The sequence below is a fragment of the Orcinus orca genome, chromosome 3, assembly GCF_937001465.1.
Source record: "Orcinus orca chromosome 3, mOrcOrc1.1, whole genome shotgun sequence".
Taxonomy (NCBI): Eukaryota; Metazoa; Chordata; class Mammalia; order Artiodactyla; family Delphinidae; genus Orcinus; species Orcinus orca.
In genome coordinates this window covers 8,298,413-8,323,380 of record NC_064561.1, presented here as the reverse complement: position 1 = coordinate 8,323,380, position 24,968 = coordinate 8,298,413, and the positions used below count along the sequence as shown (strand labels likewise).

At 54.9% G+C, this 24,968-nt stretch overlaps 1 protein-coding gene across 1 annotated transcript in view; it reads left to right on the top strand.

Moving 5' to 3' along the window:
• Positions 1 to 24,968, top strand: part of TECR (trans-2,3-enoyl-CoA reductase) — a 28,122-nt gene that overhangs the window by 615 nt on the left and 2,539 nt on the right. Inside the window, exon 2 of the mRNA XM_004277412.3 lies at positions 24,476 to 24,526. Within this exon, the coding sequence (XP_004277460.1) occupies positions 24,476 to 24,526 (51 nt within the window). The remainder of the gene's footprint in view (positions 1 to 24,475; positions 24,527 to 24,968) is intronic.

Below are 24,968 nucleotides of genomic sequence, written 5' to 3'. Positions count from 1 at the left end.
GGCTTAGGCGGTGAAGGTGTAGCTCCAGTGCTGGCTCCCGCCGACCAGCAAAGCTGATCTTTGTTTTCTGTTAATATAAGAGATCATCTCAGTCAACCCCTGCGTGTCACCGAGGAGAAATCTCACACCCATAACCAGTCTTGAAGTCTAGGTCTTCTGACTCCTAACTCGGGCCTCTTTCCCTTAAAACGAAGTGTTCTGATGCACTTACCGACCTAGCTGATAATATAATGTTAATAATTTAATTATTGCTGCCTTATAAGTAACATTAAATAATAAACTAATTTATTATTAAATTAATAAGGATAATTTGAAGAGTGCTTACTTTTGTGCTCGTGAGATTCTGTTACCTTGTTTTCTTATCTTCACACCCCTGTGAGGTAGGAGACTATTAATTATTCTTGTTTTTGTAGATGGAGAAACAGTCTCAGAGATGTCAGATGACTTGCTCAAAGGTCCTGAGCTAGTAAATGCAGAACAGAGAGAGAAACTCAGGACTCCAGAGTCTCAGTTGCTAACCACTATGCCATGCTGGTCCCCAAATGAAAATGAGCAGGTTGAGAGGTTTCTTGGTTGTTTTTTTTCCCTTCCCCAATTAAAGAAATTGTGGTAAAATACACATAAAATTTACCTTAACCATTTTTTTTTTTTTTTTTTTTTTTTGCTGTACGCGGGCCTCTCACTGTTGTGGCCTCTCCCATTGCGGAGCACAGGCTTCGGACGCGCAGGCTCAGCGGCCATGGCTCACGGGCCCAGCCGCTCCGCGGCATGTGGGATCTTCCCAAACCGGGGCACGAACTCGTGTCCCCTGCATCAGCAGCCGGACTCTCAACCACTGCGCTACCAGGGAAGCCCTACCTTAACCATTTTTAAAAGTACAGTTCAGTGGCATTAAGTACATTCACATTGTTGTGCAGCCATCACCACCATCCATCTCCAGAACTCTGTTCTTTTCATCTTGCATAACAAACTCTGTACTCGTTAAACACTAACCCCCTTTCTCTTCTCTGCCCAGCCTCTGGCAACTGTCATTCTACTTTCTGCCTCTGTGAATTTGATCATGTTAGGTGGCTCATGTAAGTACAAGGAGAGATTTCTTGTTTTTATTCACCAGTGGAATACCACTGTTTCTGCCCACCCCCTTTACTACTACTACTACTACTACTACTACTATTATTACTTTTGGCGGTAATTTACCCAGAATATTTTGAAACCTTTAACCCAGAAGTCCTTAGTCATTTTTGACATGGCTCAGAGATGAGGAGGTAGGATTCAATAATCTCATGCTTCATTCAACTTTATGATTATAGATTGAAGTTCTTCTAATAAAGTTCTCCTAATACAGTTTTCCCTCTCAAAACCTCTGTGCAACCCTGGAGAAAAAGCCACATTCACTTTGAAAGATGCACGATGGAAGATACGTGTGGTCTTTTACAAAATGGAGTTAGTTTTGCTAGTTGGCAGGCAGATAAAGTAGGCCCCAGAGGACCCTTGGGGTGGGCATTTTTGTTCCGGGAAGCTGGGCACAGCCTGAGGCCCATGGCTTGGACTGGAGGACATGCTCTACTTTACTCAAACCCTTTCCCTCCCAGAAGGAGGGAGGGGCTTCAAACCCACTGTTCAAAGTGACCTTGGAGAAAGAAAATAAAATTGTTAATTTGCTGTGTTCTCTGTTATCATTCTCTGCTAACATTTGCCCAGTAAGCACTGAGGTCATAGCTACAGAGTTTCCGTACAGGAGGAGCAGTTGTCTCCCAGCCCAGTTTGCACAGCACGCCGATCCGCTTTTTTTTTTAAAAATTATTATTGGGGTATAGTTGTTTTACAATGTTGTGTTAAGGCCGATCAGCGCTGGATGTTTGTTGCAGACTAATAAAAATAGCAGAGATTCTTTCCCTCACATTTAACAGTTTGAGAAAAGGTGTCAGTTATCCATAGCAAAGAATGTATTTCTGTTGGGGACTAAGTCCATCCTTCCACCCCCAAGCGACCCCCTATCCACTGAGTGATTAACACCCACCAGAAAGACCTTTTTGACTCTGAGAGAGACCTTGGAGATTATGACATGTAATTTACAAGCGATAGAGATGCTGCTCAGAAAGGTGCAGGACTTGCTCAGTGACACAGTGAGTTAGTGAGGGTTGATATCTGATGTTTTTGGCAGGTAGGGTTCCAGCTGGCGGGGAGATTTGCTGCTGCTGTGATGACAGTTTGCCGACACTGCCATTCTCCCTTCTATGGTCTTGAGAGGACGATGTGTCCCTTCAGTGGCCTAACTGAGACAAAGCAGGTAGAACAGGTGACTCTCGGGCTTTGGCTGAAGCAGTTCCTCGGAAGGCAGAGCAGGCCTTGGGATTGTCTTGGGATCAGAGCAACGTCGATAAGGGAACTGCTTATCCGAGGCTATAGGATTTTTTTTTTTTTTAATTTTGTTTTGCCATTGCAGATGAGAGGTCAAAGTGATGATCCCAGTGGCAGCTCAAAAATAGTTGCTATATCTTGTGAGTCTGTTAATTCCTGGAATGATCAGTCCCTCTCAGCCTTCTTGGGCCCAGGTCACTGCCCAGTTCCCACAGCTGGGTTCCCGGAGGCAAGGCAGCCTCATCCTCGCGGGGTCCCCACTGCCCCATTTAGGATCTTCCACCCCCTCCCCCCCCAAAAAAGGGTAGCTCTATTGGTTCTCATCTTGTGAATAATCCTCGACCAATACGGTTCTTGCTTTAGTTTTCTCCACAGGAGTAAGTACGCGAAAGTTCTGGAAGCAAGAGTTCTGGTCAAGAGGCAGTTGTTTAGAGCCGGAAAACTGGGTGGAAGGTGAAGATTAAGGAGAACGTAGACTCATGTGTAATGGTGCCATAGGTGCATGGGCTTTGGACAGGCCTGGCGCTGCCACTCACTAAATAATTGTGACCCAGCACAGGTTACTTAATCTCTCTGAGCTCCTTGGAGCAAAATCTGTTTAATTGTGACAGCAAAGGCCAGCAATAAAGAACATTATGAAATTGCTGGAAATATATCCTCAAGGTGTATGCATAAAAGGAGAGGTGCTACATGTAGCTCTGGTTCATTTATTTTAACTGTTGTGCACGATTCCATTATATGAAAAACAATCTAGTTTGATTTCCTGGTCCTTTAATAAATCTCTGAACATCCTGTAGAGTGGAAGAAAAGCAAATAGCAGAAGATTTTATAAATTTAAAAAACATGCCAAATGAGACTTATGTGTGTTGTTTATGGACATACACCTAATTAAAGGATAAATTGTAATATGAGATGAGAAATGTATGGGAATTACACAGTAGTTAGAGGAACCGTTGCTTGGGTAGAGATGGAGGGGGAGGAAAAGGCATAGGGAAGGTTTCAGCTTTTTTTTTTTTTTTTTTAAGGGAATCTGATGTAAATAGAGTAAAATATAAATATCTGTTTAACCTGGGAGGTGGCATCCTAAGTGTCTGTTGTTTCCTATACTTTTTTCTTCTGAATTCTTGTGTCCTTCTGAAGTAGAAGGTGAGGGATAATGTGGGTTCTTTTGGCCATCAAGCGCTGTTTTAATATGCTGGTCTCTGACTTTTGCACTTAAATTGGTGCCTGTTTGCAGGAAAGTGTTGTGCTCTGAGATGGGACTTGCTTGATCTCTCACTCACACCTTTATGCAGGCTGCATCCAACAGGCCTTCAGAAAACGCTTTTGGGATTGATTTTGCGTTTGCAGGCAGGATGGGAGCCCAGTTATGATCCCCCTCTTTCTGGGTTACTTTTTGTTGCTGGATAATAATATCAGCGACAGGGCACACTTCTCATGTCCTTCCAAAAACCCTGAGAGGTGGGTACGCCTTGTCTCTTCGTTTTGTGGATAAAGAACCAGAGGCTCAGAATGGTGAAGGAACTTGTCCAAGATTACAGCGTAGTGGAGACAGGATCCAGACCCAGTTCTGTCTGATTCCTCATCCGTAGAAGAGCCAGAGCCGCGGCATTGCTGGTGATGCTGGCAGTGCTGGTAATAACAGCGACCAGAGTTTATTGAGTCCTGTGAACACCTGATCCGGTGGGCACCAGTGTTAACTTCTACTTTACAGGTAAGGAAACTGAGGCTCAGAGAAGTCGGTTAAGTTGCTCAAGGTCACAGAGCCAGGAAGCAGTGGAGCTGGGCCTTGGCCTCCAGTTTGCCTGACTCCAGTGGCGGGGCCTGGGTGGAGGAGGTGGGCGGGAGAAGCTGAGTGCTGGGTGTGGCTGGGCAGGTGCAGGGCAGGGCAGCTGTTAGAGCCCACTGGTGGGGCACTGGGGTGCAGATGGGGAACCCTGAGCCTAGCGGAGCCTCTTGAATAACTGGTTCCTGCGGAGTGAAAAAGGTGGAGGGTTGACAGCCCTGCGTGGAGGGGTGGGGACTGTGCTCCCCAAAGAGTACCTGTCTTGTTAACGCAGTTGAGTTTGTTTGGGAAACCCTGTACTTTCACTGACAGTCTTGGCTGGATGAGGATGAGAAAAGCCCGAGACCTTGGGCTGGTTGGTCAAGTTCAGGTGAGGTCTTAACACCCTCTTGCTGATATCGACAGTGGCAGCTGAGGATGTTTTAATAACCTGGGCACAGCCAGAGCATCATGATGAAAGTCACTACTGATACAGTGCTCACTCTAAGTGCTTTTTATCAATTAACTCATTTACCCCTCACAGTAAACGTATGAAGTTGGTACTATTCTTATCCCTTTTTTTTTTTAATTTTAAATTTATTTTTGGCTGCATTGGGTCTTCTTGCTGCACGTGGGCTTTCTCTAGTTGCGGCGAGCGGGGGCTGCTCTTCGTTTCGGCGCGCAGGCTTCTCATTGCGGTGGCTTCTCTTGTTGCGGGGCACAGGCTCTAGGCACGCGGGCTCAGTAGTCGTGGCTCGCAGGCTCTAGAGCGCAGGCTTCAGTAGTTGTGGCGCACAGGCTTAGTTGCTCCCTGGTATGTGGGATCTTCCCAGACCAGGGATCGAACTGGTGTCCCCTGCATTGGCAGGCGGATTCTTAACCACTGCACCACCAGGGAAAGTCCTCTTATCCCTATTTGACAGATGGGGAAACCAGGGCCCAGAGGAGCGAAGAGATGTACCCCAGGTCACACAGCTAGTGAGCGGCAGAGCCTGGGTTCTACTAGATTCAAAGTGGGCTTCACTGTGGTTTGGCCCAGGCATTCATGCCCTGAGGAAGGAATGATGTGTGGCCGAGTGGCCGTGGCCTTTGCAAACCACTGGGTCTGCTCTCGGGACGGTTTCTTAACTGTCTCGGGACAGTTCAGTTTTCTCATCCATGAAGCCAGGATAAAGACACCTGTCTCGGAGGGCCACTGAGGAGAGTGAAGTGCCCAGCACGCTTCCTGGCCCATAGTCAAGGGATAAATCATTAGGCGGATAAGGATAAATGGTTAGGTGGATAAAGACAGATCTGCATCAGTGATGCCACCTGAAATGCTTTCTGCATGTGTCCTTTTTTATTTAAAATTTTTTAAATTAATTAATTTATTTTATTTTTAGCTGCGTTGGGTCTTCATTGCTGCGTGCGGGCTTCCTCTAATTGGGGCTACTCTTTGTTGCGGTGTGCGGGCTTCTCATTGTGGTGGCTTCTCTTGATGCAGAGCACGGGCTCTAGGCGCATGGGCTTCGGTAGTTGTGGAGCACAGGCTCAGTAGTTGTAGCTCGCGGGCTCTAGAGCATAGGCTCAGTAGTTGTGGTGCATGGGCTTATTTGCTCCGCGGCATGTGGGATCTTCTTGGACCAGGGCTCAAACCCGTGTCCTGTGCATTGGCAGGTGGATTCTTAACCCCTGAGCCACCAGGGAAGCCCTGCATGTGGCCTGTTTTGAACGCATCATGACTTGTCAGTGAACAAGGCCCATGGAGCTGGATTCTTGCTAAACAGTATGCCCAGAAGATGGAGGAAGAAGCCCAGATGCCAAAGATCCTTTCTGATATAACATCACGTACACTAAAGTCACATTTTGGGATGATCTGCTCCGTCCTCCTCTATGGGACGACCCTCAGTGAGGTCAAAGCCCAGTCAGAACCCACCTTTTTCTTTTCTGTATTTTGGCTGTGCTGCGCAGCGTGCGGGATGGTTCCTCAACCAGAGATTGAACCCGGGCCTCCGCAGTGAGAGTGCCGAATCCTAATCACTAGGCCACCAGGGAACTCCCCAGAACCCACTTTTTAACTTTTGTGACAAAGAACCATTCCAAGAGGCAGGTGCTCACAGTGGGCCTGGCCTTCTGATGCCTGTCACAGCCTTCGTACTCACAAGTGCACCACTTCTGTTCTTGCCCCTCCTGGCTGTGTTCCCCACCCAGCAGCAGCCAGAGGGTCTCTCCCGTGTAGCGCGGAGGATCTTAGCACTCCCCGCCTGAAAACACTCCCCTCAGAGTCTTCTGGTCCTCCTCTACCCCCTGCTCTGCTCACTCATTGGTGTACTGCTTTTGTCTCAAACATCTACATCCACATCCCTGCCCTGTGCATAGGCTCTTCCCTCAGCCAGAAATGATCTTCCCTCTGTTTTTTCCCATGCCTGCTCCCTTCTTGTTTTTTTGTCTTTTTAAAAAAATATATTTATTTATTTATTATTTTTGGCTGCACTGGGTCTTATTTGTGGCACGTGGGATCTTTCATTGTGGTGCGCGGGCTCTTCATTGCAGTGAGTGCGCTTCTCTCTAGTTGTGGCACATGGGCTCCAGAGTGTGCGGGCTCAGTAGTTGCGGCGTGCAGGCTTAGTTGCCCCGTGGCATGCGGGATCTTAGTTCCCTGACCAAGGATCGAACCCGCGGCCCCTGCATTGGAAGGCGGATTCTCAACCACTGGACCACAAGGGACGTCCCTGCTCCCTTCTTGTTATTGAGAGCCCAGCTTCAGCGTCTTTCAGAGAGGCCTTCCCTGACCATCCTGTCTGGAGTGTGACCCCTGCACTCTGTTCCTCTCCTCTGGCCCTCCTTGGGCTGTGGTTGTGTTTTCATTTGGGAACTTGATGGTCTTTCTACCCCGACAGGTTCTGAGCTCCCTGAGGGCAGGGGCTCTTGGTGTCTTGTTCCTGCAGCTTCCGAATGGGTAGATGAATGCGTCTTCTCCCTGCGGTCAGGCTCACAGGGAGTAGTAGAAGGGTGAGTGGGGGCCTGCTGCAGGGACCTGGGTGAGTCCAGTGTTGCATGTGTTGGGCTCAGGTGGCCCCATGCGACCTGTCCTTAGTGGTCCCAACCTAGGGAAGTTGGCTTTACGGGGTGGTCGTAAGCCCTGGGTCCACCCTGGCCACAAGTGTCTTGTTCCCTGTTGTCCCCCTCCTTCTGGAACCTGGGCATGCTGAGACGGGAGCCTCCAAGACTGCACGTGGGCCTGCCCGTCATTGTTGCACAGGTCGCTGGCAGGTTCTGCTGGTCTGGACACTCTTCCGTGGTGGACTCTGCTTACCTGTTTTCCGGTCCATCGTCTATTTATTAGTTCATTCCTTCCAACATATATATATATATATATATATATATATATATATATATATATTTTTTTTTTTTTTTTTTCCCTCTATACCTGTCATACGCCAGGAATACTGGGCTGAACGAACCACAGCCTCTCCCCTCAGGGTGTCTTCATCTAAGCTGAGGCCTGAAAGAGGAGGTCTTCTGGGAAGGGATGAGAACAGCTTGTGCAGAGGCCTGGAGGCCAGACTCCGTGGTTGTCCCACGTCTAGAGATGAGGCTGGCCAGGCAAGCCTTTGTAGACACCCAGACACCTGTGGACTTTGTCCCAACGGTGATGGAAGTTTCTTTTTCCTGTTGATTTTACCTAAAAGTTTAACTTTCAGAGGGCAGTTTATTGCTAAGTCCTTGGGGGGGGGGCCTCCCACTATGGTGTGTGTTATGTAAACATGAGGGAGAGTTCTCATTACAGACAAGGGCGCTGTGGGTGGTGTTTGGGGCTCACCCCCCCACCCCACCCCGCACACCCAGTCCCACGGTTACTTAGAGATGGGCCACGAGCGTCTCCCAGCCATCTGGGGGATAAAGGGCCTCTCAGTAGCTCGTGGGGATTGGCAGGCTGGCACAGCCCTGTCCCTGCCCGAACCAGGCTCTTATGTAAGCAGAAGTCATGGGCCATTCAGGCAGCCCGGGAGACTGCAGGGTTTGTGCCGTCTCCCAGGGCCTTCTGAATTCTTTTTTTTCCCCTCTTTAAAAGGACCAGGGAGCACTGGCTGGGGACAATGCCGGTTGTGAGGGAACTGGGCCTGAGGGAACGGTGCCTGTCCTCAGGGTGGGAGTGGATCTCTCAAGTGGGCGGGGAGGGCAGTTTAACCCTTGCATTTGGGGCTTTATAGAGCAGCAGGAAGCAGGCTGAACTTGAGGGGGTCCAAGAGCTGCAGCTTGCAGTCTTGTGAGGAGAAGCTGTCTCCCAGGACACCTCAAGAAGCTAACTCAGAAGGAGAAGGGTGGGTTGGGGGAGTTGCCGAATTGACGCTTCTCAGGAGGTGGGGTTGAGGGAGCATGTCTCTTTGTGCGTGAGGGTAATAGCAGAATTCTTGGGGAGATAGGTAGAGTCTGAAACAGTGTATTGTTGAATCCTCTCCACTACAGAGAATCAAGTCTCACGGAATCTCCTGGCTGGAGGTGGGATCCACAGAGGACGGGCTGGGGTCGAGGCCGGGGAAATCCCAGTGCTGGGGCAGTTTCTGGAGAGGTGGCTGTCCTCGTCCTGTCAGCGAATCCCGTCATTCAGGTCTCAGCTCGAATGTCACCTCCTCTGAAGGGCTCCCTCTGACCCACGCAGGCCACACTTGTCAGCCCTCCTGCTTCGGTTCTCCGCGTAGCACTTAGCACCTTCTGATAGCTGTTTGTGTGAGGTTCTCCTCTGTCACCCTGACGTGGATCTAGTGACTGTGTGTTTGCCTGTTAAGAGACCTACACATACAGGCAGGGCGGGCTCACGCAGTCAGTTAGGCACATCGTCCGTGCCCGCACAAAAGGCACCGCAGCCTAACGAGCAGGAGGGTCCCAGGAGGGTGCCTCACGCTTTTGGGGTGCCTGGCCGTTCCCTAGAACCCATGGGTTTGGCCGTGAGCATGTGTAGCTCTGGTGCGTTAGTGTGGGCTTCTGCTCATCTTTCGGTACTTTGGAATTTGGCCACTTTTTCCCCCCATTTTTGACCCAGAGTTACTTGAACTCTGAGTTTTCATGTAAGGATGAGATGGGGATCCTGCAGGAAGCACCGACCACGACCGACAGGCCCCAGTAATATCTCCCGCCAGGCTCATCCAGGCGCCATCTGAGAAGCGGGCCCGGGAACTGTGCACATTCTGAACACCACATCCTGGCTCACCTGGGGCCCCTGGATGGTACCATTTCCAGTCTCTCCAGCTGGGCCTGGAAACCTGCACCAGGAGAAAGCACGGGGAAGGGTGCTTTCCCTTTCTTCCCCGTGAAGAAAGCACGGGGAAGGGTGTCTTTGTGAAGATGCCGGGACTCATTTCCCCTTACTTCCCTTCCCTGTCTCTGCCAGAGCCAGTAGAGCCGAGCGAGCTGAGACCTGTGGGGCTGGGAGAGGCTCGGAGGGCCTTGGCCTGTGGAGACAACCAAGGTGCCTCCTGCACCCCTCTCTCAACAGCTGCAGCGGAGTATTTTCTCTTAAACTACCTTACCCTTTATAGACGTGGCTAGGCCTGTTAAATATTCCAGAAACCCAGCCTTCCTCTGCCAAAATCCTCTTTCACTTGTTACTACTCTCCTCTCTTTGTCCCAAGACGTGCATGCATTTTTTTCCCTTTGGCATTTTCATGTTCCTTAAGTTGGGATACATCTTATGATTTGTGTCTACCTATTTGTTCAAAATTTATTTATTTTTGTCTGCATTGGGTCTCCGTTGCTGCGCGCAGGCTTTCTCTAGGGGCCGTGAGCGGGGGCTACTCTTTGTTGCGGTGCGCGGGCTTCTCATTGTGGTGGCTTCTCTTGTTGCGGAACAAGGGCTCTAGGCACGTGGGCTTCAGTAGTTGCGGCACGTGGGCTCAGTAGTTGTGGCTCACGAGCTCTAGAGCTCAAGCTCAGTAGTTGTGGCGCACGGGCTTAGTTTCTCTGCGGCATGTGGGATCTTCCCAGACCAGGGATTGAACCCGTGTCCCCTGCATTGGCGGGCAGATTCTTAACCACTGCGTCACCAGGGAAGTCCCTCTACCTATTTATTTTATGTTGACATATGTGTCGTCCTCCCCCCCCCCACAAATGGCAGCTTGTTTTAAATCAGTGGCACTTTAGATCTAGGAATTAGGGTGTGTTTTTCACTGCTTGCCACCTTCATGCTCTAATCAAAGCCATCAGGGTCTCAGGCCTGCCGTCTCTGCTTCCATGTTTGTCCTCAGTAGCGAGAGGGCTCCTTCTCAAACCAGACCAGGTTGTGGCACTCCAGCAACTTCCCATCCCTGGACGCTCAAACCCAAAATACTTGTCTTGGCCTCCACTCCAGCTTCCTCCACAGCTGCGTGCCCTCAAGTACGCTGTGCTCCAGTCTTTTGATGTTCCTGAGCCCTGCCGAGCTCTGTGCTGCCTCAGGCCTTTTGCACTTTCCTCGGGGAGCCTCACGCTGGCTCAAATCGCATTTCCTTAGAGAGGCCTTTCCTGACCACCTCCTGTGGCCCTCTGGGCTCCCTGCCCAGCTCTTTTCTTCCAGCAACTGGTACACCCTGACCTCATGTTACATAACAGATTCTTTGCCCATGTTCCCCTTGAGCGTGAGCAGGCCCAGTCGGGGGAGGGGGGGCTTGGCTATTGTATCCCAGCACCTGGATCACCGCCCAGCATGCTGCTGTCACACCTAGGTCTTTCTGTTCATCATCGAGCCCAGCCCCTAGCACAGGCCTGGCATATCAAGGGCTCTGTTTGCTCAGCAGATGAAGAACAGGAACTTCTCAGTCAGCAGAAAAGGCTCTTGGGGGGGTTCCAGATGACCTCCACATGTGGTTGAGTCCTTTGCAGGTCTCTGTGTAGCAAGCACGTCCTAGCTCTCCTTGGGCACCGGACACTGTTTCCAGGGCTCTGTGAGTTCCCTGGCCTGGGCCCGGCGTCTCCGAGGAGCACAGGGAACAGGATTGCCCTGCAGTAGGTGGCCGCAGCCATCCTTGGGTAGAGCCCTCTGGCTCATGTACTAGAAGGTCTGATGGGCTTGCTCAGAGCTCCTCTGGGCCATGTAGAGCCTTGGAAGACGGGCGGCGCCTGGGCCTGAGACTGGACTGGGAGGTGGGGTCTGGGTCTCCCACCCTGACTGGGTAATGCCTGCCACGCTGTATGCTCTTGGGGACCTGCATGGGGGTGAGCAAGTAAGCAACACCAGGCCTTGGGGACCAGGTCCCAAGTCACTGCTTTCAGAAAAACAGTGGAGTGGTGCCTAATGGGCTAGTCAGCTGGAAGATCCTTACAGATATTTTTGATACTAGATCACTGTGAGACTTTGGGCCAGTAACTGGGAAGGAGTTCCCAGAATTGGGATTTTTTTTTTTTGCTTTAACAAAACTCTGTCCATTCTCATCTGCTTATTTATGTGAACTGGGTTTCTTAGTGTTTACTTTAAAAAAAAGAAAATAAAGAAATGTCAGAATAAAAGCTGTAGCTCATTCTAGCAATAAGAAATATTCGCCTTGGCTACATGAACTAATTGCGAAAAAGGGCGCTTCCATCCCACTGAGAGAGGCAGTGCCAATAACTTACTGTTTATGGTTAATGTTTAGTAACAGTTGTTGATGATTTATATTTATGATGTATGTTTAGCAGATATCGTAATGATAACTCATCCTGAAGGATGTTCTCTTTACACGTAGAGCCTTAGGTCCTGAAAATGTTTTTAAGAAATTTAATTTCAATTTGAGGAATAGGTAGGATGCTCAGTAATAACCTTCAGTCACAAGCGTGTATTTGGATACAATTCCATGGGGGAGGGGAACAGGAACAGAATTCAACTTCAAGGCAAAAAAGGAGCAAATATTAAAGAGCTTGTTTATAGCTTTTTCCTTTTAAAGGAAATGATGGTAGGTATGATATTAAGTATTTAGACTCTGGTGAGATTTAACAGAGCCCCGTAAATGTTTGCATAAAATTTGCAATATCTACAGTTGGCCAGAAGTGACATCTTTTGCAACTATTCAAGCTCAGGTAAAAAATATTAGGTGTCGGGCTTCCCTGGTGGCGCAGTGGTTGAGAGTCCGCCTGCCGATGCAGGGGACACGGGTTCGTGCCCCGGTCCGGGAGGATCCCACGTGCCGCGGAGCGGCTGGGCCCGTGAGCCATGGCCGCTGAGCCTGCGCGTCCGGAGCCTGTGCTCCGCAACGGGAGAGGCCACAACAGTGAGAGGCCCACGTACCGCAAAAAAAACAACAACAAAAAAACCCCACAAAATATTAGGTGTCAACTTAAGAATCTTTTTTTGGGGGGGGGGGGACATGCAATTTGCAAAATTATTTTAGGGATACATGACCAAAAAGCGTTCGAAGAGCGCTGAGTTTGCTCGCTTACAGATGTTTTCATGTGATCCCAGGGAGGAGGGGTGGTGTTTTTCAGTGAGCTGGATCTCTTTGGGGATGTTCAATGGGCATTTCAGCCTCAACATTGTCCAAAACTGAGGCTGCATTCCCCACCACCAACCTGTGCTGCCCCCCAACCCCTGCCGGTGAATGGCAGTTCCAGTCTTCTCATCACCAGGCCCCCGGCTGTTTGACTCAGCTCTTCCCCTCACACCTCACGTCCAGCAGTCAGCAAGTCCGGTACCTCTGCCTTCAGAATACATGTGGCATATAAGCACTTCTTATCGGTACTGCTGCCATCACCCGGCCCGGGCCAGGGACTGGCAGGCTTTACCCGTGAAGGGCCACATGATGAATATCTTAGGCTTTGCAGGCCATACAATCTCTGTGACAGCTTCTCAACTCTGCCGCTGTCACAAAAGCAGCCCTAGACAATACGTCAACCAGTGAGCGTGACCGTGTTCCAATGCAACTTTGTTTGTGGGTGCTGAAATTTGAATTTTGTATGATTCCTATGTGCCATAAAATAGGCTTCCGATTTTTTCCAACTGTTTAAAAATGTAAAAACCATCTTAGCTTGTACAAAAACAGGTGGTGGCCCAGATTGGGCCTGTAGGCCACAGTTTGCTGACCCCTTGGTCTAAGCCATCCTTTATCTTGATAACGTCTTTTTCTAAAATAAATAAATAAATTTATTTATTTATTTATGGCTGCGTTGGGTCTTCGTTGCTGTGTGTGGGCTTTTCTCTAGTTGCAGCGAGCGGGGGCTACTCTTCGTTGCAGTGCACGGGCTTCTCATTGTGGTGGCTTCTCTTGTTGCGGAGCACGGGCTCTAGGAGCGCAGGCTTCAGTAGTTGTGGCGCACGGGCTTAGTTGCTCCGTGGCATGTGGGATCGTCCCAGACCAGGGCTCGAACCCGTGTCTTCTGCATTGACAGGTGGATTCTCAACCACTGTGCCACCAGGGAAGCCCCTATCTTGATAACTTGTTATTGGTGTTCCTGCTTCCATCCTTATTCCCCTATAGTCCAGAGGGATCCTTTAAGAACCCAAGCCAGGTCACATCCCTCCTCTGCCCAGAACCCTCTGTGGCTCCCACCTCACTCAGAGTAGAAGCCACAGTCCTCACCTGGCCCAGGAGACCCTGTATGACCCATCACCTCCCTGCCCTCACCTCCTTCTTTCTTCCTACCCACCCTGCCCCCAGCCACAGGGGCCTCGGCTCTGTTGCTTGAGCACACCAAGCATGCTGCACCTCAGGGCCTTTGCACAGGCCATTCCTCTGCCTACATGCTCTCAGATCTCTCAACTGCCCTTTCCTTAATTAACGGCCTTCAGGGCTTGGCTCAACATCCCCTCAGGGAGGCCTTTCTTTTTTTTTTTTTTTTTGCGGTACGCGGGCCTCTCACTGTTGTGGTCTCTCCCGTTGCGGAGCACAGGCTCCGGACGCGCAGGCTCAGCGGCCATGGCTCACGGGCCCAGCCGCTCCGCGGCATGTGGGATCCTCCCGGACCAGGGCATGAACCCGCGTCCCCTGCATCGGCAGGCGGACTCTCAACCACTGCGCCACCAGGGAAGCCCGAGGGAGGCCTTTCTTGACCACTTTACACGAAGCTGCCAGCTCCCTTCACCTGTCCCTCCCTGTCCCCTTTTCCTGATTTGTTTTTCCCATGGCACATATCGTGTGTGACTATTTTATTGTCTTTGTTCCCTGTGAAAATGCCAGTTCCATATGGGCAAGGATTTTTTTTCTCTCCTTCCAGGGCCGAACCCCCAGAGTCCTTCCCAGTGCCTGGCATGTAGCAGGTATTCAGTCACTGTTTATGCAGTGAATGAGTGAGCCTCAGTGTCCTCACCTGGAGAAGGGGATTCATAGGAAAGGAGATAATTTGTGTCGAGGACTTGCCTCCCTGCCTGCACGTTGTGAGCGTGCAGGAGGTGGTAGCTGCTGCTGCGGGTAGAAGGCTGGCCACCTGGGTCCCATGCAAGCGGCACTCCCCCGGTGTAGACTGACCTGCCTGCTGCAACCTGGGCTGGGCGTGCTGGGTGCGTAGGTCGGCCTGGATGAGCGCCTTCTGCTGCTCCGGTCAGCCTGTGTCCGCAGAGCTCAGCCTCACCACCTCTTCCAGCTTTGACAGTGCCTTCCTGCCCAGAGATGGAGAGAGACCGGATGTGGTCACCAACCTTGACCCGGCCAGGGGTGCAGGGGTGCAGATCTGGGCCATCTTCCGGGGGTCTGGGGCTAGGGGCAGCCCTGGAGGAAGAGCGTTCAGTTCTAAGGAGCAAAAGCAGGCAGGGCCCTGCCCCTGGAGCTTGTAACTCATGTGTCCTCGGGGCTCCTGAGCCTTGGCTGCCTCGTCTGTAAAGTGGGGTGACAATGCAAACCTAGTAGGCCAGCATGAGCTGGGGGAGGCTGGCTGCTGGCACCCTGCTGGCTGGTGCTGGGGAAGGGAGCAGGGATGGGGTACAGAGCGACCAAGGGGGTTGGCTGAGGCTCCGCTGGAAGGGTCTGGGAGGGCACGTCAGTCAGTGTCCGTCAGCTGTGGTAAGGGTTTTGGGCATCATCGAAAGGGCAGGACCCTGTTTGAGGAAGGCAGTCCGGGTTGAGTTGGCCACCTCCATCTGTCACCTGGGAGCTTTTGAAGCTGTGGATGCCTGGCCCTCCATCAGAGATCCCGATCTCCTTGTCTGAGTTGTCCAGGCCAGGGCTCTTCCGGTGGGTTTCATAAGCAGGCAGGGTTCAGGACCACTAGGCGGGGTTCTTAGCCACATCCGCCACGGGAATCATCTCTGTCAGGTCCTCTTACAAACATTCCCATTTACCAGATGGAGAAGACAGGGCTCAGGCAGGGAGGTTGGTCTGACTTTGGCCTCTGCAGCACGGCCTCTCGCTCAGGGTTGGGGGAACCCCCCCACCCCTATGGCACTGGTTTTCCAGGCTCATTGGTGGCTTTAGCCTGGGGCAGGAAACCATGCAGGAAGTGTCGAGAGAGCTGCTAATCTTGCCTGAGCCCCTCTGGGTGGTATCGGGGTGACAGGCCTTTCGCCCTTGGTATGGCCAGACTCTGCTGGGGCCAAGGGAGGCTGGGGCCCGGGGGCAAGCAGGCTCAGCCTGTCAAGGGAGCTCCTTGTGGAGGTGACATGTTCTGCATTGTCCAGGCCTCTGGAGACTAGGTGTGCTGGAGTTGTAATGTCAGCAGGGAAGCGGGGAGGGGGGTGGGGCTGCCTTCCAGATAATTGGGTCCAGGGTTTGTTCCTCCTTGTTTTCTGTTAGCATTTGGCCCTGTTCTCCAGAGTGGAGGAGGTATTGCTTTGTGACACGGAGCAGTGAGAGACTTTGGGCCCAGGTAGGCGGGGTCGGTGCTGGCTCTGGTACTTCCTTGGGCTACGTGCCTTGGGCAAGGGCCCCCTGGTTTCCGAGCCCTGGTTTTCTGAGCCGCCTAACTGGGGTCACAGTCCTTAGCTTACAGGCGCAGGTGAGGCTAGGTGAGTTGTGCAGGTAAAGGTCTTAGCACAGTTCTTGGCCCAAAGTTAGCATCTGATAGACGATACTAGTGACGGCACTTCCAATGGAATAGGCCCTTGCAGCCCAGCTCTGTCCAGGACAGCGCCCCCTGGAGGCCCCAGAGGCCGGTAACTGCCCAGGGAGGTGTGTGGGCTGTGGGCACCAGCAAACAGCTGGTCAAAGAGCATGGCCCTCTCAGGCCCAAGACCCTGCTGTGTTGGCCCAGCATCTCCTTCATCTTGGGCCTCCTGTGGTCACAGCAACCAGCCGGGGCACCCGAGCACCCGAAGAATGTCTTTCAAGGCTGGATGCTACTGGGCTGCCTGGGGCTCTGCCAGCTTCTCCTGGCCCCAGATCCCAGAGCCTGGGGACATTGGCATTCAGACCCTGCCACTTCTCCTCTGGCTACCAGGGGTGGGAGGCAGGAGCCGGCTGGTTGAGGACCTGGGAGTGGGTGGTCAGTCTCTCTCTTGCCCCTTCTCCCCTGGGCAACATTCCCCCACCCCCCAACCACTGTGGCACCTCAGGGAGGCTGTGCAGTCCCCCCAGGAGAAATGGGGTCATGAGTGAGGCCACTGGGGAAGGAGGTATTTCTGGCCGAGCAGGTGTGGCCTGTGCTGGCGTCCTGGCAGGTCTTCTCAGCTGCCCTGGCAAGAGTAGTGTGACTTCGATATTTCTGGAAAGTGGAAGGGAGAGGGAGCTGAAAGTGCTGAGCCGCGGAGTGTAGGTGAACATGCTCAAGCCTCTGCATTTGTGAAGCGGCTGAGCCAGTCTGGCATGTGCTGCTCAAGGCCAGGCCTCCGTCCTCTCGTGCCCCGTGTGGGCGCTCTGGGGGCCGAGAGTGCCCGGGTCGGCCGGCTGACGGACCTGTTGGGCCCTCTGCATCTTTGCCTGGAGTTCTAGGTTGCACTGAGCAGGGCTTGTACCCTCAGCTAGGCCTCTTGTGCCCCCGCCTCGGGAGATGTCACCCACCGGAGCCCACACTCCCCTGCAGGCACTCACTGGGTTGTGCCAGGCTGCCCAGCACAAGGCATCCCGGTTGAAGAGCCCTTTTCTGGCAGGCAGACCCCATGGGGTCCCAGCGAGCCTGCTCTAGGCAGGGTGCGCTGTACTGCACCCTCACTGCGTGGGGGCCTCTGCGGGGCGCGCTGGCTGGGGGTGCAGCCCCAGAGGCCGGTGTGTGGTGGGGGTCTGGGCTCAGGAGTTTACTGCTGCGTGAGCTGCGTGCACTCCTCACCCCTTGGAACTCAGCTTCCCCATCTGTGAAATGGAGTTAATGGCTCCAGCTCCCTCGGCTGCCGTGGGGATTGAAAGGAGAGGGTGAGGAGAGGCATTTGGGAAGCAGCTGCGGTTCTAACCCATACCCATTGGGCAGGTTCCATCTTAGGACGCACGGAAGCGGGAGGTGGTGAGGGTGACCAGGAGTCCAAGCTGACTCTCAGGCCTGTGCCCGCCCCTGTCCCAGGCCCGGGGGTGTAGACTCTGCCATGAGGCCACTGCGTCTCGTTTACAGGTGGGAGGGGCCTGAGGAACACTGGGCCTGGCTGTGTTTATGAAAATGGGGAAACTGAAGCTTGAGAGGGGCCCAGGCTCCTGGCTTGGGAGGCTTTCTGGGCACTGGTGCCTGGGCCCCGGGTGCCCCGCCTGTGCAGCAGCTCCCACAGGGGAGAGCAGCAGTTGCAAACTTGCAGCCTGGGCTCAGGCGGTGCCTACCCTTCCTGCCGCCTTCCTACTTGGTGCTTCTCCCTTCTGAGGCTCAGGTCAGAACCTCAGACCCACCCCTGCCCCCTATCCCCACATCCAAACCATCAGCACATCTTGTCACTTCCATCTTCATAGTCTGTCCACTTCTCACCCACTCCATGGCCATCTCCCTACTCCTGCCCTCATCATTGCTTCTGCCCTGGTCTCCCATTTCCCACGGGGCTGCCTAGGAACAGCTGAGTCAGGTCACATCCTTCCTCTGCTCAAGAACCCTCCATGGCTCCCACCTCACTCAGCGTAAAAGCCAGAGTCCTCCCTGTGGCCCACAATCCCCTGCAAGATCTGCCCCATCACTTCCCTGTTTGTGTCTTCCTGCTCTCCCCCTCCACACTCTGCTCCTGCCACAGTGGTCTGCTGCTTAAACATGCCAGGCACAGTCCAGTCTCAGGGCCTTTGCAGTGGCTGTTCCCTCTGCCTGGAACGCATTTCCCCTGGATGTATGCACGACTTGTTCCCTCAGTTCCACTGGCCTTTTTAGATGCCCCTTCCTCAGGGAGGCCTTCCTTGACCGCTCTGTCTAAAACGGCCATACTCCCCCACCCCACCCCTGCCACCTTTCTCTTTTTGTCTCCACAGCTCTTGGTGCAAAACATGCCACTATTTATTGTGTGTCCCTACCCACCCCCAGCCCACGCCTGGAATGCAGCTTCTGTGAAGGCAGGGGTTTGTTCACTGCAGTGCCCAGGGGAAAAGGGGAGGCAGGAAAGGATGAATGCATGAAGGAAGGAGCGTGAGGCAGTGGCTCCCCGAGGCCTCTTGGCTGGTGAGTGGCAGAGCCAGAGTTAGTGTTCACTCTCTTGCTCCCATCCCGCACCAGATGTGCCCGGTTCATTCACCTGGAGCTCCAGCTGCTGTGCACACCCTTCCAGCTGGTGGGAGCAGAGGCCGCGGCCACAAGGGGGCAGTGGAGAGCGGGGCAGTCTCGGCGGCTGCCGCCCCGGCTGTGGCGGTGATGAACTACAGTAGGGACGCTCGCCACAGCCCAGCCTCTGCCATCCGCACGTGTCTTGCTATTGTTAGGGTTCAGGCTCACTGTCATCAGCTCCTTGCATCACCTCTCTGACCTTGGTGTGGTTGGGCCCCTTCATGATCGTGGTGAGGACTCGGGGAGGAGGAGGGGCCTGGCTCCCTGTGCGTCTGCCACTTCTATTTCGCTAGTATCGGTCTGATAACATTTATTCTTTATAAGAATTATCCTAGACTGGACATGTTTGTGTACTTTCTCAGGGAGGCCTTCCCTGACCACTCTGTCTAAAATGGCCATCCTCCCAACTCCTGACCCCCCCGCCCCCCGTTCTCTGTCTTTCCCCACAATTCTTGGTGCAGAACGTGCCGCTGTTCTCTGTTCCGGCACCCCCGGGCACTAGCACCCCCCGCCCCGGACCTCACACAGACCAGAATGGTGGTTGTTATTATGTGTAAATCTTACAGTGACCCTGTGAGATAGCAGGTGGGGGCAGCCCACTTTGTAGATAAGGAAATGGAGGCTCAGAGAGGTTGGGTTACTCGTCCAGGGCCACACAGCCAGGAAATAGGTGAGTCTTTTTGACCTCAGAGCCTCCTTGTGAGGGGCCGCTGTGCCTGTGTTGCTGCCGCCTCCAAGGGCCCAGGGTGTGTGGAGCCTGTCAGTGTGGAGCCTCTTCTGTGTTGGGGATGCTGGTGAAGAGAGACAGGGTTCCCTAGAAGCCAGAGCTGGCCTACCAGAGACCCTTTCCGTTGGTGAGCAGTGCCCCGCTCCTTGGAGGAGGGTCTGGCAGCCAGAATGCTGGGCTGCACAGGGTCACCGGAGCTGGGTGGGTGTGTCTGCAGGCCTCACAGAGGCTTCCCTGGAGCGAGGCCGCCGGCCCAGGCTAGGGAAAGCCCTCCTGCAGCAGCTCCTGCACTGGGGCGCCCACCTCTGCTCTGGGGTCTGGTGTGGTGGGCAGGCCCCCATCCCCCCAAGTGTGGTGAAGGAGGAGTGAGGGAAAGGCCGTGGCTCAGAGGGTGGTGGGGTGGGGGCTTTGAGGCAAGGTGCCTCCCGCAGGTGCTTATGGAGAACAGCTCCTCGCCAGGCTCTGTCCTGGGTGCTGGGAAGTGACTGAGGACGGGACAGTCCCTGCCCTCTGGAGCTGACCATCCAGTGGGAGGCAGACGGTAAATGTCTGGGTTGCTATTTTAAGTTGACAGTCAGGAAGGGCCTCACTGACGAGGTTAGGGAGGAGCCCTGCGGGGTCTGGGGGAGAGCGATTCAGGCAGTGAGAACAGCATGTGCAAAGGCCCTTAGCCTCTCCTACTCTTTTTTTTTTTGCGGTACGCGGGCCTCTCACTGTTGTGGCCTCTCCCGTTGCGGAGCACAGCCTCCGGACACGCGGGCTCAGTGGCCATGGCTCACGGGCCCAGCCGCTCCGCGGCACATGGGATCTTCCCGGACCGGGGCACGAACCCGTGTCCCCTGCATCGGCAGGCGGACCCTCAACCACTACACCACCAGGGAAGCCCTCTCCTACTCTTGAGCCCTGGTTTTCTCATCTGCCACGTGGGGACCATCCCAGGAGCCTTGTCTCCCTGAGGCTCTGGGCACCCATGCTAGCTTGAAACAGGTGCTCAGAAAGTGGGCACCCCCCTTTCTACTATGGCTACCTTGATCAGCACCATATTTATTCCCATGAAGGCAGTGAAGCGTGTGGGCCCTGCTGCCCGGCAGTAGCTCTGGGTACTCCCCTCTGGGTGGGGCAGGGCTGCAGCCTGCGGGGTGGGCTGTGCCCTGCCCCTTGTCCAGCCCTGACCTCATAGTGCCATGAGTTGCCCTTGGCTGGGCCCTGGAATCTGGGGCCTCTGGGTGAGAATTCCTCCCAGGCTGGGGAACTGTCATCGTAGAGCCAGCGTCCTGTGCCCCAGGCCAGGGCTCCTGCCTGTCCTTGCCCTCTGTCTGGCCACTGTGCCTGAGGCTTTGGGGCCACACCCCCTGCCTGTGGCCAGTGCCCGGACTTCAAGTCAGTGACACCCTCACGGGCTTTGCTTCATTCATCCTTCGAACATATCACCGCCCCCTTGTCCCCCCAGCCCCTTCCCTCCACGGGGACAGGAAGAGCTGTCCCCGGCTCCTTCAGAAAGTCCCACCACTCACTCCTCCCCTGCCCCTTGCCTGCCTTCTCTCTGGGGTAGGGCCTGAGCCTGCTACCTCCCCTTCTGTGCTCAGGACCCCTGCCTGGGGCTCTGCCCAGCAGCCACCTGTGCCCCTCACCCCAGTCCTGGGCCTATCCTGGGCCCCCACCCCAGGCTGGCCTCAGGCCCGGGCAGGCTCAGGGGTGTGTGAGTGTGTGTGACAAGCGTAGGGACGGGAGTGTGCTGGGGCGCAGAGCAGGGCGGGGTGGGGAGTAGGGGGTAAGCTCAGGGACTGAAGATTGGGAAGTGCGTGATGGGCTCCCCCATATTTAGGCCCTCATCGGGTGGGGTGGAGGTGTGGGTAGCCTCTGCTGCTCCCTGCCCCTCGGCCTTTTCTCTCTATGGGTAATTGGGACCGGTTTGCTAGCCCCACCCTTTAAAAGAAAAGATTTATTGAGGTAAAATTCACGTGACGTACAATTAGCCATTTAAAAGGGAATTTAATTCACAGTGTTGTGCAACCCCCGTCTCTGTCTAGTTCCACAACTTTTTCATCACCCCAAAAGGAGACCCAGTCCCCATTAGTTGCCACTCCCATCTCCCCTCACCCCATCCTTGGCAGCCACCAGTCTGCTTTCTGTCTCCTTCCATTTACCTATTTGGGGCATTTCACATAAACACGTGACCCCTTTGTACCTGGCTTCTCTCACCTAAATATATATATATATATATATATATGTGTGTGTATATATATATATAAAATTTTTATTTATTTTTTATTTATTTTTCTTCCCACTTGGGTTTTAAAATTTAAACATTTTCTTTTCTGAAATAATTAGAGAGGCACAGGCAGTTGTACGATGGTAGAGAGGCCCCGTGGCTCCCCCCGGCACCGCATCCCCACCCCCTTGCCCTGCCCAGGGCCTTTCAGACCTCTCCTGTGGTGGAGATTTGGGGACAGGAAATGGGAAATGAGGACCAAACCTGTCGCAGCGGCCTTGAGCTGGGGCAGCCCACTCCCCAGTGGCCCCGGGGCCTTGAGTGCTGCCGCACGGGCCGGGCTTACCTCTGTGAGGGCGCCGCTGCTCCTCTGCAGCCTCGGGCTGGCCTGGGTGTGTTGGTGGCGGTGGCAGCCGTAGCAGCTGCAGCAGCGGCTGCTGGGAGGGTGGCCCCTGTCCTGGCCGTCCCCTCCCGCTGCCCAGCTTCCTTTCCCAGCAGCCAGTCGGGGCCCCGACGTCCCATACTCTCCTCCTGGGTTCTGGTCTGGTGCCCAGGTTGGGGGGAGAGGGTAGGGTTTCAGCCCTCCCCCAGCAGCTGGCCAGCAGGGAGAGGGGCTGGTTGTATTTTAAGCTGTGAGTGGTTCAGCAGGAACTCGGAGGCCTGCTCTCCCAATAGACGTGGTGCAGCCTTCCTGCGGACCACACGAGCTCCGAAGGCATGTGGGCACTGCCCGCCTGGGACCCAGGAACTATTAATATACCTGCCGCCACAGGGCAGCAGGCCCTTTGCCTGCTCGGGGCGGTGCTATCCTCGCCTTTTTGGGCACATTCTGCCTGTACCCCTTCCCTCTTCCGAGTCCCCTTGGTGGGGCCAGACACTCGGGGTAGTGTGAGCAGCACCCTCTTTCTGGCCCTTCTGTCTGGCCTTGTTATCCCCATGACTCAGAGGGGTTCAGTAACCTGCCCCCCAAGGCCACGTGGCCAGGCAGAGCCCCCAGTTGACAGCAGGCGCACTCTCTAGCGTGGTAACAGTAGCATCGGCCAGGAATTCTTGGGCTCTGGGCTGTCTCCTGCCCTCCGTCCATGACGTGGGGTGGGTAGAGCATAGGTGGGCAAACAGGCCAGTGTGCTGCAGCGACCCCTTGGCCAATAGGGGAGCCGGGATCTGAACCCAGGCCCATCCCCTTCCCTTCATCGCAGGCGCCCAGGGTCCTGTCAAGCCTGTCCTCACAGCCTGAGGTTTGGGGAGCACTTCCCATCTGTCAGGTACCACGCCAGCCCCTCGAGGTACACACTTTCCTACCTGCCTCCGGCCTGAGGCTCAGAGAGAAGTGACAACCCCAGAGTCACCCAGTGACAGCGTGGCAGGGCCGGATTCAGTCCTGTGTGCTGCCCACCACGCCCCCTGCCTCTCCCACTGGTGGTGGAGTGTGTGTGAGGGGAGCCCTTTCCTCCTGGGGGGCGTGGCCCTAGGTGGGTGGGCGTGCCCTCAGAGAGCCCTGTCTGGGGCCCTGCCCTGGGGCTCTAAGATCTGCTCCTTTTCTCCATGCTGTCTCTGACTGAGGGCCTGCCAGGCGGGAAGGGTCCTCAGCACCTGCTGCCCAGTGGCCGACTTGGGGTCAGACCCAGCCCTGCCTGCCATGTCCCCATGTCTAATAAGATCTGCATCAAGCCCTACACTGGGGCCCTCAGGCCTGCGTGGTGGGCTCGGGCCCTACTGGGCCTCACTCCAGCTCCACCAGCAGTTCACACCATTCTCAGCTGGCCCAGGTGGCTTCTCGGACCCGCTTAGGATGGGTGGGTCACGTCCCCCTGGGGGCTTCCTCCCTCCCAGCACTGCCCCTTTGCACCACTGGTCCCACCACTGCCTGGGGCTCAGGGAGAGTGGAGTGGGGTGGGGGTGCCCAGGCTGTCTGCCCTGGGCTTTGGGGGGCTCAGGGCCTGGACGAGGGTGCTATGTTGGGCTGACATGGTGGGAAGACTGCCCTGGAGGTGGCCTTGAACAAGGCCTGGGTGGACCTAGTGAGAACTGGGTGGAGAGGGAGGCCGGGGAGGTGTGAGCCAAGGTCTTGGCCTAGGCTGGGGGCGCTTGCTGGAAACTTCCTGGTTTCCTGACCCGTTCCACACTTAGAGGCTCTCTGCACCAATAACGCCGGAATCTGTCACCTCCCTGGGAACACAGACGCACAAGGAGAATAATCCGGAGTGTCTCTTACAGCTCAGAAGGGGAAATGGATGATCTATCTCGCGGATTCTCAAAATAGCTGGGATTTCTCCAAGCCCAGTGAACTCTGTGCGCCTGAGCTGGGGCCTGGGCGGCCCGTTGGCCTCTCACCCTGCTCCTGGTGACAGGCCCTTGCTCTGCACTGGGCAGGGAGGCCAGGAGGCACCTCCATGCCTCTTCTGGGGATCTCCCTTCCCCCCGTGCTGTTGGGGGTCCGTGTCCCCTCGAAAGCCTTACAGTCAGGGCAACTCAGCCCTTGGAGGGCTGCCCCCAGGTGCCCCCTCCCAGGAGGTCTGTGGCATGGCTCCTGGGGGGCTCAGTGTGGGGCAGTTATATATTTAGTTGGGCCGTGGCTGTTGGGCCACTCGGGTTACATCTGCACAGAAGCTGGCGGAGCCAAGGCAGGCCCGGGCTGCCTTCCAGCACCGCGGCAGAATTTGATCTCGCCGGCCCGGCCCAGAGCACTTCGCGTGGGGAGGTCTGTGGTGGGGGCTGACGGCCGGCAGCTGGGGCCTCTGGCTGCAGCGGGCAGAGCGGGGCAGGCATGGACCTGAGCGTGAGCGTGGTGGCCCGGGAGACCAGCCAGGGCCTTGGCCCCGTCTTTGGCCTCAATGGCCTCCCCCGGCCCATGCCCCCCAAGACGATCAAGAAACCTAAAAAGGCCGTTCTCTTCTTTGAGGTGGAGATTCTGGACGCAAAGACCCGGGAGAAGCTGTGCTTCCTGGACAAGGTAGGACTGTGGTGCAGACTGTGCTGGCCCGAGGGTGCTGGGCCTGCGACCAGGGAGATGGGAGTGCCCCTCCACCTGGGTCCTGACACCCAGCCCCTGCCCTTCAGGGTGTGCAGGAGGCGTACTGTCCCTGGGCCTGCCCCAGCCGGCTTGCCGCTCAGGGTAGAGCACCCTGGCCCCTGGGTGTGGCCGGGAGCTGGCCTCCCAGTGTGAGAGGAGGTGAAGCAGCCTCAGTGGACCCTGCATGGCTCTGGGGCCTGGGAAGGAGGTGGAGTCCTGAGACCGGCCCCACTCCGAGGCCAGGCCAGGGGAAGGGGTTTGTCCCATCCCAGGGAGGTCTGGAACAGGTTGAGGGCCTTTTCTCTGGGGGGAGTTGCGGCTGGGGGTGGAGAGGAGAGGCGAGGTGGGCCTGGCTTCCCATGCTCACACCATCTCCCAGCCA